General features: G+C 43.1%; 1 protein-coding gene across 2 annotated transcripts in view; it reads right to left on the minus strand.

Moving 5' to 3' along the window:
• The window catches only part of PRKD1 (protein kinase D1), a 310,832-nt gene that overhangs the window by 16,062 nt on the left and 279,728 nt on the right, over positions 1-15,042 (minus strand). For both annotated transcript variants that reach the window (XM_070427343.1, XM_070427353.1), the window contains 3 exons: positions 7,666-7,827; positions 7,016-7,114; positions 5,840-6,107 (listed from right to left, as the gene is read on the minus strand). In XM_070427343.1, the coding sequence (XP_070283444.1) occupies positions 5,840-6,107; positions 7,016-7,114; positions 7,666-7,827 (529 nt within the window). The remainder of the gene's footprint in view (positions 1-5,839; positions 6,108-7,015; positions 7,115-7,665; positions 7,828-15,042) is intronic.

Genomic DNA, 15,042 nt, shown 5'->3' on the forward strand with positions numbered 1-15,042 from the left:
TCATTATATACAGCTATTCATTTCTGGCCTAAATAGCTGATATCTGCACACAAAGCCAGCACATTTCCATGATACCAGAGGGCACCATTTGTTCCACTACAAAAAATGTACTCCAAGCTGGAGGGGGCAGGGGGGTAAACTGTGGGCACGCTGCAGAAACCTGGGCGCTGCCCCACCCTGCGTGGTGGCCAGTGGGCTCCGGGCACACAGGACCCGAGATCCCAGACTCTCAGAGACCTTGGACATGGGAAAACAGGGAGGAAAGGGCCGGAGCCCCGCAGCAAGTCACACCAAGGCCAGGACTCGAACTGCCGGCTCCAGGAGGCCTGGGGGGGACAGGGAGCGTCCACATCAGACCTGGACTTGACCCCGTGCTCCCCGCACCCATGGGCTGTAGGCGAAGGGTGTAGTCCCAGGGACGGGGGTATATCCCAGCTCTGCATTGCTCGGGGTGAATGAACCCAGGAACCTGCCTGGTGCTCCAGCCCCTGGACAACTGATTGTCCTCCACCCCGCGCCTTCTTGCAGCTTCCAGTGACCTGTGCTCAGCCAGTGGGCCTTCCCTGACACGTCTCTGCCCTCCAGGCGTGGCATTTTACAAAGGCAGTAACCCAGGCCTAGAATGCCTGTGCCCACCTGTGCCAGCATCCTTCAGGGCTCGGATGTTCTGGGGCAGGGTCAGTTCTAGGATCCAGGTCTCTCCTTACAGCCTTGTCTCCGGGACACCCTTTCCTCTGGCCTGAATGACAGAGACCTGGTCTGGACCACCCTGTGTCCAGAGCCCAGCGCAGGGCATGGAGCAGACCCCAGGCAAGGCTGACCAGCGGGCAGGCAATCTGTCTGTGCCCTCCACAGCGTGCCAGCCTCCTGAACCCTGACAGAGATGAGTCTGTGCCACAGGCACCACTGAAAGGTCCACAACACCCAGAATGTGAAAGTCGGTTTATGGCCACAGACACCAAAGCCATAAACCACCTTGGGAAGGGCCCAGCTCCCTGGAGAAGGCAGGTGGTCAGGGTCCCTCTGTAACCTGTCTGCTCCTCTAAGATGGTAAGGCTGCGGGGTGGGCCTGGGGAGTAAAGAGGGAGGAGGCCAGGGAGAAACCACTGTCCTCTTCACAGGAGCTACCCTGTTCTTCAGAGGCCACGGTCTGTGTGTGTGTGTGTGTGTGTGTGTGTGTGTGTCTGTGTTCGTGGCTGGGAGTGGAGACTTTTCCGTTAGACAGACATTGCCTCTGTCATGCCCTCACTGTATGACCCCAGACAAGGTACATCTCCCTGTATGTCAATTTGCCCATCTCTATAATGGGAGGCTCAGACATGATGTTTGAAAAGGTCCTAGAACAGCTTGTGGAACATGGTAGCACCCCCATAAATAGCAGTTTTCTGTAATTATGCTGTCATGAGCAAGCAGCACTGTGTCACCCAGGGATGCTGGAATGTACACACACACACACACTGGGCATTAATGGCTAATGTCATCTCTTCTGGGGGCAGGGTTTGGACAGAGAGGAAGCTCTAGGTCAGTGATTCCCAAAGTGGGCGCTACCGCCCCCTGGTGGGCGCTGCAGCGATCCAGGGGGGCGGTGATGGCCACAGGTGCATTTGGGGGCATATATCTTTCTGTTTAATTGCTATTAACATTTAAAAAAAATTAATTTCCAGGGGGCGCTGAGTAATATTTTTTCTGGAAAGGGGGCTGTAGGCCAATAAGTTTGGGAACCACTGCTCTAGGTAATGGGAGATCCTAGGCCTAAACTCAGAGGCCCAGGTTCTCACTCCAGCTCTGCTTCTGACTCCCCATGTGGCCTTAGCGACCTGCACCCGTATTTTGAGTCCTGGTTTCCTCATGTGTAACTGGAGAGGGGTTATATTCCATGAACCCAAGGGTTCCAGCTCTGACATGTTCATGTTCATGAGTTGTGAAGGGGGCCCTGTCCCTTGCTGGCCCACTGCAGAGAAGTGTCACCTGGGATAGAAAAAAAAAAGTATTCCACTATTTCAAGATAAAAAAGATTAAATGTGAAGGTATTTTTCTAATGTTCTGCTCCTGCATAACAGGAAAATGCTTGGCCTCAGAGATATTCCTGATTTGCACTGTAGTAAAAACATCAAGTATTTTACTGGATTTCTGGCTTGAAGTTATCTACACTAATAAAAGAGAAACATGGTAATTCGTGTACGACCGCTACCCTTCCCATTGGCTAATCAGCATATCCTTATGCAAATTAACTGTCAGCCAAGATGGCGGCTGGCAGCCAGGCAGCTGGAAGCGAACATGAGGTTTGCTTGCTCCCGTGACTGCAGACTCCAACGTTCCCCGCCTGCCTTGCAGGCCTCTGAGCTGGCAGCTTGAAACAGTCTAACAAATATAGCCGGCTGGGATCTCAGAGCTGAAGTTATACATTGTTTCGATTATAGAACGGCAAACAAACCAGCAGTGGAAGCCTCAGAGCTAGAGCCAGAGCTAAAGCTGGCCCAGAAGAAAAAAAAAAAAAAAGAAAAAAAGGAGTGGTTGGGAGCTTCAGTCAAAACCGCCAGCCTGAAAGCAGCCCTCAGCCCCTCACCCAGACTGGCCAGGCACCCCAGTGGGGACCCCCACCCTGAAGGGTATGTGACCAGCTGCAAACAGCCATCATCCCCTCACCCAGGCTGGCCAGGCACCCCAGTGGGGACCCCCACCCTGATCCAGGACACCCTTCAGGGCAAACCAGCTGGCCCCCAGGCCTCTATCTTATATAGTAAAAGGGTAATATGCCTCCCAGCACCGGGATCAGCGGAGCCGAGAGGTCTCCTGGCACCAGGTCAGCATGACAGGGTGCAGCGCCCAAACCCCCTGATCGCCCTGCGGCTCTGTGTGTGACAGGTTGCGGCGCCCCAACGCCCCCCCCCCCCCCTCCCCCCCCGCACAGGCCCTGCTCTGTGTGTGACAGGGTGTGGCATCCCAACCCCCTGATCGCCCTGCGGCTCTGTGTGTGACAGGGGGTGGTGCCCCCCTCCCCCCCCCCACGGGCCCTGCTCTGTCTGTGACGGGGTAGAGCCATAACCTCCCCATCAGCCCTGCCCTGAGTGTGACAGGGTGTGGCATCCCAACCCCCTGATTGGCCCTGCTCTGTGAGTGACAGGGGGCAGCGCCCCAACCCCCTGATTGGCCCTGCTCTGTGCATCACAGGGGGTGGTGCCGCAACCTCCCCATTGACCCTGCCTTGAGTGTGATAGGGGGCAGTGCCCCAACCCCCCAATCAACCCTACCCTGAGCGTGACTGAGGGTGGCATCGCAACCTCCCAATCTGCCCTGCTCTGTGCATGACAGGGGGCGGTGCCCCAACTCCCCAATCAGCCCTGCTCTGAGCCCAATCAGGGGCTGCACCTAGGGATTGGGCTTGCCCTCTGCCACTCAGGAGCAGGCCTAAGCCAGCAGGTCGTTATCTCCCGAGGGGTCCCAGACTGCGAGAGGGCACAGGCCGGGCTGAGGGACCCCCCCCCCCCCCCGAGTACACAAATTTTTGTGCACTGGGCCTCTAGTCAAATATAATAGTAACCATGTTTAGAGGTCACAAGGTTACGTGATAATTCCCTTTTCTGCTTTCTGAAAAATAACCCTTTCACTTTGCCCGTTGAATTATTCTAAATATTTCATTAGTCCTTTGGCTACATGACAGTTCTTTTGAAGGGCACAGATTCCTTTAATATCTATCCATCTAACCATGATTTACAACTAATTAAGGATGTTAAAAAAGTTGTTGCTAATAGTAATTCAAAGCCCTGATGATAGATAGCTATTGGCCTTTAATACTAACAGCAGTCTGAGAACTTAATTATGCTATTTTTTGTTTTTACACATGGAATAACTGTTATCAAATAGATGTTTATCTATGAAGTATTTGCCTTGTTAAATGGTGAAAAATTTAAGTGAACTTAGAACTAGGTGTTGCCTGAAAACTAAAAGAGAAGCAGGATCAGCGGTGTGAAATGTACACAGACTGTCTGCGTAGGGATTCTGGCTCTCCCGCTTCCCAGCTGTGTGATTTTGGCCTATGGTGACACTTCTTTTGCCTCAGTGTTCTCACTTAAAATATGGGTCTGATAGTCAAACCTATCTTACAAGGTTTCTGTGAGAATTAAACTCCAAAGCACATTCACTGAGGAACCTTTTTCTGAAGCATTTTCTCTGCTCTGACAGCCCCCACCACTTCTTTTAAAACTATATCCTTCCTTTAAGAAAGGAACATTAATCTACACTAATAAAAGACAAACATGCAAATTGACCATACCTTTGCTACACCTTAAGCCGCACCCACCAGCCAATCAGAGCAACTATATGCAAATTAACCCAACCAAGATGGCGGCCAGCAGCCACAGAGCTGGAGCAAGCAGGAGGCTTGGTTGCCCCAATGATGGAGGAAGCCAAGCTTACCGCATTCCACCGGCTCTGAGCTCCATTCAAAGCAGCAAAGTTTCAATTATAGAAGGTAAATAAATCCCAGGGGGGAAAAAAAAGAAAGAAAGAAAAAAATGAGAGGCTGGGAACTTCTGTCGCTGGCAGGCTTGGCCAGCCTGAAAACGGCCCTCAGCCCCTCACCCAGACTGGCCAGGCACCCTAGTGGGGACCCCCCAACCCTAAAGGGGGTGTGGCTAGCCTGCAAACAGCCATCAGGCCCTTACCCAGGCTGGCCAGGCACCTCAGTGGGACTCCCACCCTGATCTGGGACACCCTTCAGGGCAAACCAGCCGGCCCCCACCCATGCACCAGGCCTCTATCCTATATAATAAAAGGGTAATATGCAAACTGACCCTAACAGCAGAACGACTGGGAATGACTGGTCACTATGACACACACTGACCACCAGGGGGCAGACGCTCAATGCAGGAGCTGCCCCCTGGTGGTCAGTGCGCTCCCACAGGGGGAGCTCTGCTCAGCCAAAGGCAGGCTGCCAGCTGCCAGTACAGTGGTGGTGGTGGGAGCCTCTCCCGCCTCCTCAGCAGCGCTAAGGATGTCCGACTGCAGCTTAGGCCTGCTCCCTGCTGGCAAGTGGACATCCCCCGAGGGCTCCCAGGCTGCCAGAGGTATGTCTGATTGCCAGCTTAGGCCCAATACGCCAGGGAGCGGGCCTAAGCCAGCAGGTGGTCATTCCCCGAGGGGTCCCAGACTGCGAGAGGGCACAGGCCAGGCTGAGGGACCCCCGCTCCCCCGAGTGCACAAATTTTTGTGCACCGGGCCTCTAGTAAAGAATAATTTAAATTTAAATACTGCAACACTGCCAAGGTAATCTATCAAAAATGTATCAGAGATACATATAAGAAATTATATATAAAGATTATCTAATACTGAGAAAAATAGAAACAACCTAAATACTAAGTATACTAAGGAAATGGCTAAATAACATACATGCTCTAATGTTACACAATGGAAGTCAGTACAAAGAACTTGGTATACAACTGTAAGTAATATGATCATTGAAATATCAGGATCATAAAGTTCTTGTGTCCATAATATATTAAAAGTGCTTAATACAGAAACAGGTATATGAAGATTACTCTTAGTAAAGATTAGGTATTACTAATACAACAATGTAGAAATATTTACATATTCTAAGAAAATATACCAAAACATTACCAATTTCTCTTTGTTACATTTACCTCTTAATGTGCATTTATAACAGATGCACATTTCATCAGAAGATATTTCTGGTTGCCATTTCCTTCACTTCACAATCCACCCCAATCAATGTGTCCCCTTACTCCAATGGGTAAGTCACAGTGAGCATTTAGAAATCTAATAATTAACAACTGAAATAACAAGGCTTTAAGCACTATTATTTTTGAATGAAGAATATTACCTTCATGGGAGATTTCCTTCCAGGGGTTCGGTGGGTACATGAAAGCTGCATTCTGGATTTGGTCGTGTATGTCTTCATCTTCATTGAATGGGAAGGTGCCACTTAGGCTGACATAGATGATCACCCCGACGGACCACATGTCCAGGGAGCGATTGTAGCCCTTGTTCCTTAGGACCTCGGGAGCCAGGTAAGCAGGGGTACCCACCACTGACCTCCGGAAAGACTTCTCTCCGATGATGCGGGCAAAACCAAAATCACAAAGTTTCACCTGTTGATAATAATGGTTTGCAGAAATGGGGAGGTCATAAACCGTGTGTATGTGTCTTAGCCCAGGTCTACCAAAGAGTAGGTTGTATGGAGTTCTCAAGGTAGAAGTAATAGCTGTTTTCCATTTTATGTACTTGAAGAGAGGAGTTTATGTATTGATATATTGAGTGGTTGATGTATGTTTTCATTCATAAAAATACCATCTAAACATTTCCTTCCTCCTCCACTCTCTAATCCAAGAGATACATGTGAAAATATGTATACTCAGTAGTGGGTAACATCGTTTTAAAAGGCAGTTCAGCATCATGTGAATCAGGGAAGTGATGGACTTAGCTGAAAGGTTCCTTATAAATAAAAGTTGAAGGATAAGGACAGAGCACGTCATGTCACCCATATGATCCTCATAATTAGCTCTTCACGGGCACCCAGGCAAGACCTGCAGGTGTCCAGGAGGTAAGGCGGGACCACCACCTTGGGCAGGTCGCTTCAGATACAAGACTCCCTCGGGAGAGGGAGAGGGCCAGTTGTTTGCCGTCCTCCGAGTTGAGCAAAGGAAGAAACGTTTGCTCTTGCCCCCGAGAACAACACTGAACTCTATGTCCTGTGCGGCATTAGAGAGCTGGGAGCACCCCTGGGCCTCTGCAGTGTCCTCACTCTCAGGTGGTGCTGTGAGCGCTGGCCTGGGGTTGCACACAACAGAAGCTCAGAGCTGAGTGAGAAGGCGTGGTGTGTGCTCCCAGGCAGGCTGACTGAGAAGCCAGAGTGAAAAGCCGCCGTCCCCACAGGAGGGTCACAAATGGATGGAAATGAACATGTAAAATTAGGAACAAATAAAGGTTTTGAGGAAAAAGATGACAGAATGCCCCAGAGAGCAGCTGACTTTCTGCTGAGAGAGGCTTTCATACTTGCCTGAGGGAAAGGGTCGGCTGATGCAAGCAACACATTTTCTGGCTTGAGATCACAGTGAACGATATTTTTAAAGTGAAGATGCCGCAAAGCCACGAGTATCTATAAAGAGGAAAATCATCGAAATAATTTTACTTTGGCCTATTAGTTTATTTTAAAATGGTTTCTACTAGGATATAAACTTAAAATGCCAACAGAGAGCTCACAAGGACCAGTTAGACTTCTTAATGCTCAAGACACTGAAATAAGCGAGATTAACATAGCAGGTTTCTAAGGAAAAACTTTCATGGAAAAAGAAGCATTTTATGGCATTCATATAGCAATCAAGACAGGTGTAGATAAAAGAATTCAATATCTAATAGAAATGACCATTATTGAATTTTTTCAAAGGACCAGGGCTCAGCCACTCTGTATTTTATAATTTCATGAGTCCTATAGCTTTAATACATGGGCCTGCATACACAGTACTCAGTGTACTGGGCTCTGGGCACCATAGATATAAATTTAATAATACAATAAGCCACTGCAACCTTTTGAGTATAGTTGAGACTTTGGTGGTAGGGGCCAAACAATAAGGTTAGAAAGCTGCAGTTAAAGTGATAACATTTGATATTAAATATTATCTTTGTTTCTGTCTCTAATTAATTTCTTACCTGAGTAATTAAAAACTTCGTTATGTGTTCTGGCAACCTGCCCTTTTCACTTGACAAGATCATCTCCAGCATGTCTCCATGGAGTTTTTCCATAACAACAAACACTCTTTCAGGCGTCTCAAACATACACTCCAAATTTACAACGCCAGGGTGATGAAGGTTCTATTAAAGATAAATAAAGCACTTGAAGAAAATGAATTTTTTGATACTGGTTGGCAAGCTCACAGATTATACAAAACTGCTGGAGCCACAAGCTATGGAGAAACCCACAGTTAAGATTTTTAACACCTTTAAATTCCACATGTGTTACCTTATATTTTTGAAATTTTAACGTCTCCAAAAAAATACATTTTAACTTTCTATGCACAGTGAAATTATTTTTTCTATGCTAAAAAACCTAAGTTCCAGCACAGTGAATTGCTAATTAAGTTTTAATTAGAATACCATATTGAGAAATCTGTAACTTCTTAGGAACCTCTCCAATATTAAGCATACTGTCTTCAATATGCATGCGAGGCCACCTCACACACTTGGTAAAAATTTAATGTAGAAAAGATGAAATTGGTACATCTGATTGCACTGATGAAACACATTAGTCAAAACCTTTTATAACTGCTCTGCTAGCGGAGGCTGTGGTAGCTTACTATAGAAGCTCTGATCATAACAAAAACAGCAAATAAATAAATGAATAAATGAATAAATGAATAAATGAATAATTCCTGCACCCCTGCTTTGTCCAGAATACTGTGCTAGGTGGTAGTCCTGCATTGTTCTCAAGAACCTAATAAATATTTCCACAATAAAGTAATGGCTGGTAATGATAGCCTGCATTTGGCTTGACATGTTAATTGTCACACATGTCAGGCAAAATTACTTGTAACTTTTGACGGGCATCTGCAGTGATGCTTAAGTCTTAATGTCTGTCTGGGGTTATCAACAAAAGCCTTTGATCAGTTGACCTTTATTCTTTTTTATCTACATACAATAACTAAAAATCCTCCTATTTAAAACAGGATTATATGTTCCACTTGTATTTCAATGAGAAACAGGAAAAAAACATTAACAAATCTACCTAAAGAATAATAGAAAACAAAAACAAAAAACAGGAACAAACTTAAATGTGCTAATAGCTGAACAGAGAAAAACATTAATGAATGCTTTATTTTAGGGAAAAAACACTCAGTGAGTGAGAGAATTGTATGTAAAATGAAGTTTGCACAAACTACCTGAAACCTGAAATGGCTCACCATTCAGACCTCACAGATGAATGCTGAGTGGGGAGCAGCAAAAGGGGCTGGGGGTGGATCTGCTTTGTAGTCGTCCTCCATGCTGCCAACCAGCAAGGAGAGCCTGGCGCTGCCTGGCTATGGAGCCCCACTATGGCTGGCAGAAGCTCCCACGATGGTGACCTGTCTCACAGGGTGTCCTCCCACTACCTGGCAATTTTAATCTCTGCCTCAGATATCTGAGGAGTCTCTTTGATTCTGATGCCTTGGTGACCATCATGCAGCATAATGTGGTCATAGAACATCAAGTTTCTGCATGTGGTCTAAGAGATGCCCGCACATCTACCCAATGGCCTTTCACCTCAGAGGGCTGAAGTTATTGTTTTTGAAACCGTTAATTGGTCAAATATGGCTACTCCAGATACTCGGCCTCCAAGTCACTCTCTCCTGGTCATGTGGAGAGTGGGTGGAATGAACAAAACTCACACTCTCACTTCTCAGCTCAGCCTGCTGCTTCTGCTGACTTTGTTTTAGGTTATGAAGGTTGAGGGAGAGGAGGGAGTCAGTAGATGACCTGGAAGCTCTCCTACCTATATACAATGTCAACCCTCCTGTTCCTCTACCTGTATTCCTATAAGTATCTGAATTCTCGGAGCTACTAAAGTCCTTCACCCAAATACGCCTTTTCTCTACTCCTACAACATGACTTAAGGAGCATCCCCTATTCAGAAAATTGGACTTGAATTGTTTATCTAATTGGTGTATTTACAGAATGTTCTAGCACAGAAGTATGGAACAGGTTAAGATTGTTCCCTGTCAACTATGTTGGGCCATGTTCACTGTAAATCTGAAGGACTCTACAAATATCCTCTAAGAGCATCTTCATGAAAAGAATTAGGGGAAAATTTTGTTATTTCTTGATAAAGAATTTTAAATCCACTTAGGTTTATAATTAAAAATATATATTCAATGAAAGCACTGAACTAAAGGCCAAGTATACACAAATAGTAAAATAAAACATTTTAGAAAAGTTTAAAATCATTCATTTGTTGTACTTGGCCCTTAATCTCTAATAAAAACCTTATGCTTTACAAGTTTGCTAATGAATACATTGAGTGGTAGCTAAAAAATCATTCTAATAGCACAATTTTATTTTTTCTGCATATTTTTAAACTTAATTATGTATGGTTGAGACAAGGCCATCATAAAGCTTACTCATGAGCTGCAATTTTTATATTGAACTAAATGACCAATCTTGTTTTTACATTTGATAATAATAAAAAAAAACAATATAAGGAATCATACTGTATTTATCCAAATTCTATATACCATATTGATGAAGAGTACTTCTTTAGTCTAAAGAAGATAATATTTGAAGACTAGAAATAGAAAAAAATGTAAGATATTATTTTCTGTTATCATGCATAATTCATATTACCTTATTAATACCTTAAGAACAACTCTAAGATAAGCTTCAACCACATGGGCCCATGTGACTTGTTTACACTTTAAATTTTCTATTTAAAATATAAAATATATAAACTCTTCTATATAAAATGGCCATTCAACCTTTTCTTCCTAATGTTAAAAGTAACTGAATTAATTTAAAAATGGCTTGATAGCTGCAACGTCATCTATAGCATACTAATGTTTAGAAAGAATTTTTGCTAACTTCTCAGTCCTACCTCAGGAATCCAGATAATAAATTCCATGGCAGAGTAAATACTACAAGACTTTCTGGCCATCTGTTTGTTGCATTTAAGTAAGCTAATTTTCAGGAAATGAAACATTTGGTCAAGTACAGGAAAGAAGAGTGTCCATTCACACATAACAGATTGATGACATATCCATTGGGTGAATAGAAGCTGTTTTGAAGTCTGGGGGGGCGGGGGGGAAATACCTTTTGGAGATCAAGATAAAAATTTTCCTGACTCAAGTTGCCTAAAGAATTCTTATGTAATCAACGGAGACTATTCACTAAAAGCAAAGGCTTTTATAAAAGCAACAATATGTTATATAATAAAATAAAGACAAGTAATTAACATCTGTATGTTCACATTCTATATTGTTATATTTTCTGAATTTATGTGAATATTTCATTTGTACCTATGTTTAATTTTAATAGTATTGCTTTATATATATATATCATTCCATATATAGCTGTGATAAATTGAAGATGTAAAATTTTCCCCTTTCTTCTTATTTCACGATTCTTATACTACAATATACGAGAGATGGTAAAGAGGAGAATTAGAATCAACAACTTTTCAACAGGTTATTTAGGAGCAATACAGACCTAAAGTGGGGGATTTCTGACTACTTTTCTATAAAAACAAGTAAGTGATTTAGCTCCTACTGAGACAGAATGAAATAACCTTAAAAGTGATGAGTCCAAGATCTAAAACCTAAATGCCACGAAGAGGAGGAGGAGGGATGTTTGCAGTGGTGTGGATAGGGACTGAGGTGCCATTCTCAGAAGTGTAGCACTCAGGGGCTTTTGCTGATTCTTATTTCTGCTAGTTTGCAGGGTTGAGAGAAGAACACACCATCTTTCCATTTTCTAATCACAGGCTCTTACAATTTACGCTTCCCTTAATGGCCCTAGAAATCATAATCACCTAATGTCTCATGAAGGGGAAATAGCATGTAATTCCCTGATAGATGCTAAAAAAAAGTCATCATGGGGGCAGCAGATGACTATAAAAAGACTCGTTAAGGATAATACTCAAATTGGTAAGCTTAGCGCTCTCCTAAATTCCAGAACCTTATATCCACCTGTGTTCTGGGTGTGTTCATTTAAAGGAAAGATGTCAAACAATAGGAATTGGTGTCTTTTCTTCCAAACTTACTCTTCTGGTGATTCCTCTCTTGGTAAATAGCCAGGCATTTTAGTCAGAAACTGAGAATCATACTGAATAGTTAGTCCTCCCTCAATTCTCAAACCAATTCATCTCTAAAATGAATAGAATCCAACTCCTTACTGTCTCTTACACTGACACCTCATCTTCATTGTCACCATGACAGCCTTGGTCTACCAGTAAGCCTTAACTCTTCCCTAGGGATCTGCCACAGCCTCCCAAATGATCTTATTATAGGTCTTGTTCTCCTTCAATCCATTCTTTAAAGGGCTGCCACTGTGATCTTCCCAAAGGTGATTCTGGATCATACCATCTTGCTTCAGTGCCACTATAATCACCACGGGTTTTAGGAGGAGGTGCATGTACCTCGCTAGCAAGGCACATGGGGCCCTTCACTAACAGCTCCTTTTCCTCCTCCCACCAAATACTTCCCCAGCTTCTTCTCTTCTTCTCCCTCATATCTACCCATATCTCTGGCCATGCTGAACTATTTTCAAAACAAGCCATGCTCCTCTTCTTTTCTATACTGTCATACATACTATTCTCTCAGCCAGAAACAGATTATTTTGCCTGGTATGAATGCTCAGTGGACAGGCAGCTTTCATGACTACCACAGTCTCTTTATTCTCATAGTCTTTGGTAAACCCTCTTTCATAACAGTTAACATATTTAATTATTGGTGAATCTCTGTGTTTTGCCTACAAGACCACAAGCTCCTTAAGGAATATATTTTATCAATTATATTCCCAGTCAGCAGAGTAAGCCTAATGCCTAGTATGTATTAAATACCCAATACAAGTTTATACATTTGATTGAAGGATAAAGAAACCCTATATCTCCTTACTTTTCAGCACATGAATAATACTCTTTTTTAAATTGAATTTATTGTGGTGACATTGGTTAATAAAATTATACAGGTTTCAGGTATAAAATTCTACATATCTGTATAGTATTGTGTTTACCATCCCAAGTCAAGTCTCCTTCCATCACTATTTTTCTCTTCTTCACCTTCTTCTACCTACTCATATTCCCCCCACCCGCTTCCCACTGGCAATCACCATACTGTTGTCTGTGTCCATGAGTCTTTCTTTTTATTCTTTGGTTAATCACTTCACCCTTCTCATCCAGCTCCAACCCCTTCCCCTCTGATAGTTGTCAATCTGTTCTCTGCATTTATGAGTCTGTCTCCACTTTGTTTATTTTTTCCATTAGATTTCACATTTAAGTGAAATCATATGGTACTTGTCTTTCTCTGACTAGCTTATGCCACTTAGCATAATACTCTTCAGGTCCATCCAGGCTGTAAAATTTCTTTCCTGTTTTTGTTTTTTTTTTTGTTTTTATGGCTGAGTAAGTAGTATTCCATTGTGTAAACATACCACAGCTTTTTTGTCCATTCATCTCCTCATGGATACTTGGACTGCTTCCAAATTTGGCGATTGTAAATAATGCTGCAATGAATATAGGGTGCATATATTCTTTTGAATTAGAATTTTGGGTTTCTTTGGATATATTCCCAGAACTGGAATTGCTGGGTCAAAAGGCCGTTCCATTTTTATTTTTGGACGTAACTCCATACTGCTTTCCACAGTGGCTGCATTCCCATCAACAGAGTATGAGGGTTCCCTTTTCTCCACATCCTCACCAACACTTTTTGTTTACTGATTTATTGATGGTAACCATTTTGGCAGGCATGAGGTGATACCTCATTGTACTTTTAATTTGCATCTCTGATGATTAGTGATGTTGAACCTTTTTTTCATGTGTCTATTGGCCAACTTTATGTCTTTTTTGGAAAAGTGTTTATTCAGGTCCTTCGCCCATTTCTTTTTTTAAAATATATTTTTATTGATTTCAGAGAAGAAGGGAGAGGTTCAGAGAGATAGAAACATCAATGGTGAGAGAGAATCATTGTTCAGCTGCCTCCTGCATGCCCCACACTGGAGATGGAGCCTGCAACCGGGGCATGTGCTTTGACTGGGAATCTAATCATGACCTCCTAGTTCATAGGTTTAGGCTCAACCACTGAGCCACACCAACCAGGCCTTTGCCCATTTATTAATTGGATTATTTATTTGTTTATTTTTTAAAATGTATTTTTATTGATTTCAGAGAGGAAGGGAGGAGAGAGAGACAGAAACATCCATGATGAGAATCACTGATCGGCTGCTGCATGGGGATTGAGCCCACAACCTGGGCATGTGCCTTGACCAGAATCAAACCTGGGACCCTTAGGTCCATAGGCCAATGCTCTATCCACTGAGCCAAACTGGCTAGGGTGGATTGTTTATTTTTTCGTTTATTTTTTCAGTGTTTAGTTTTATAAGTTCCTTAATCATTTTGGATGTTAAGCCCTTATCAGATGTATCAGCTAATATGTTCTCCCATTCAGTGGGTTGTATTTTCATTTTGTTGATGGTTTCCTTTGCTGTGTAAAACTTTTTAGTTTGATGTAGTACCATTCAGGTTTAAATTATTTTATTGAAGATATGGTAATACATATCTGGCATATTTAGTGACAGTACATTTTACATCTAATATGGTAGATATTGATGTCCTCTCTTCAAGAAAAAAAAAAGTACTAGGCCTTTTCATTTTTAGTTCACTTGAATAGGCTAGGCAATCTCAGGATTCTGATGATGAATCATATAATCAGAAGTAATGATTTTCTAAAGTCCCAAAGATATAACTAAGACATCCTGGTCATTTCCAGGTACTGTTCCCTTAAAATATAGATTTGGCCACTGCTTTTGTAAATATTTCAGCATATTTGAAAGGAATAAACATATAATTTTCCTACTATCTAAGTGATTTGTATTTATTTTATATGTAGCTATTAAAAAAGAGATACTCATCCATTTCAGCTCATACTCAAAGCCCATAAGGAAACATTCACAGGAAGAAAGAGAGAAGCAGCAGCAGCTAAAGACCATAGTCAGGATATTCCTTTTAAATTATCCCTCCCCTCCTCCCCGCCGCTGCCAATTCCCCCTTATACAACTTGTAAAAATCTAATTTCCTATGATTTCATTATTGTCCTGAGGATGAGAAATACAGTGCTGAAAATGGATTATTTAGATGATAATGATCATGGTACTTCTACCCCTTACTTGGACAAGGCCTTACAACTCCTGTCTCTCCATTTTTCATTCGATTTACCACTGGACAGATGTGACAAGGGAAGCCTTGAGGCCTGGAACATCATTTCAGGGGCACAGTTTCTCTGGACACACTCTGCCTGAGTTTGAATTCCAGCTCTGCCACTTCCCAATTCTGACTTCTGTTTCTTGATA

This window comes from Myotis yumanensis, unplaced genomic scaffold (assembly GCF_028538775.1).
Source record: "Myotis yumanensis isolate MYYU_CA2020_CCGP unplaced genomic scaffold, mMyoYum1.0.hap1 SCAF_1, whole genome shotgun sequence".
NCBI lineage: Eukaryota > Metazoa > Chordata > Mammalia > Chiroptera > Vespertilionidae > Myotis > Myotis yumanensis.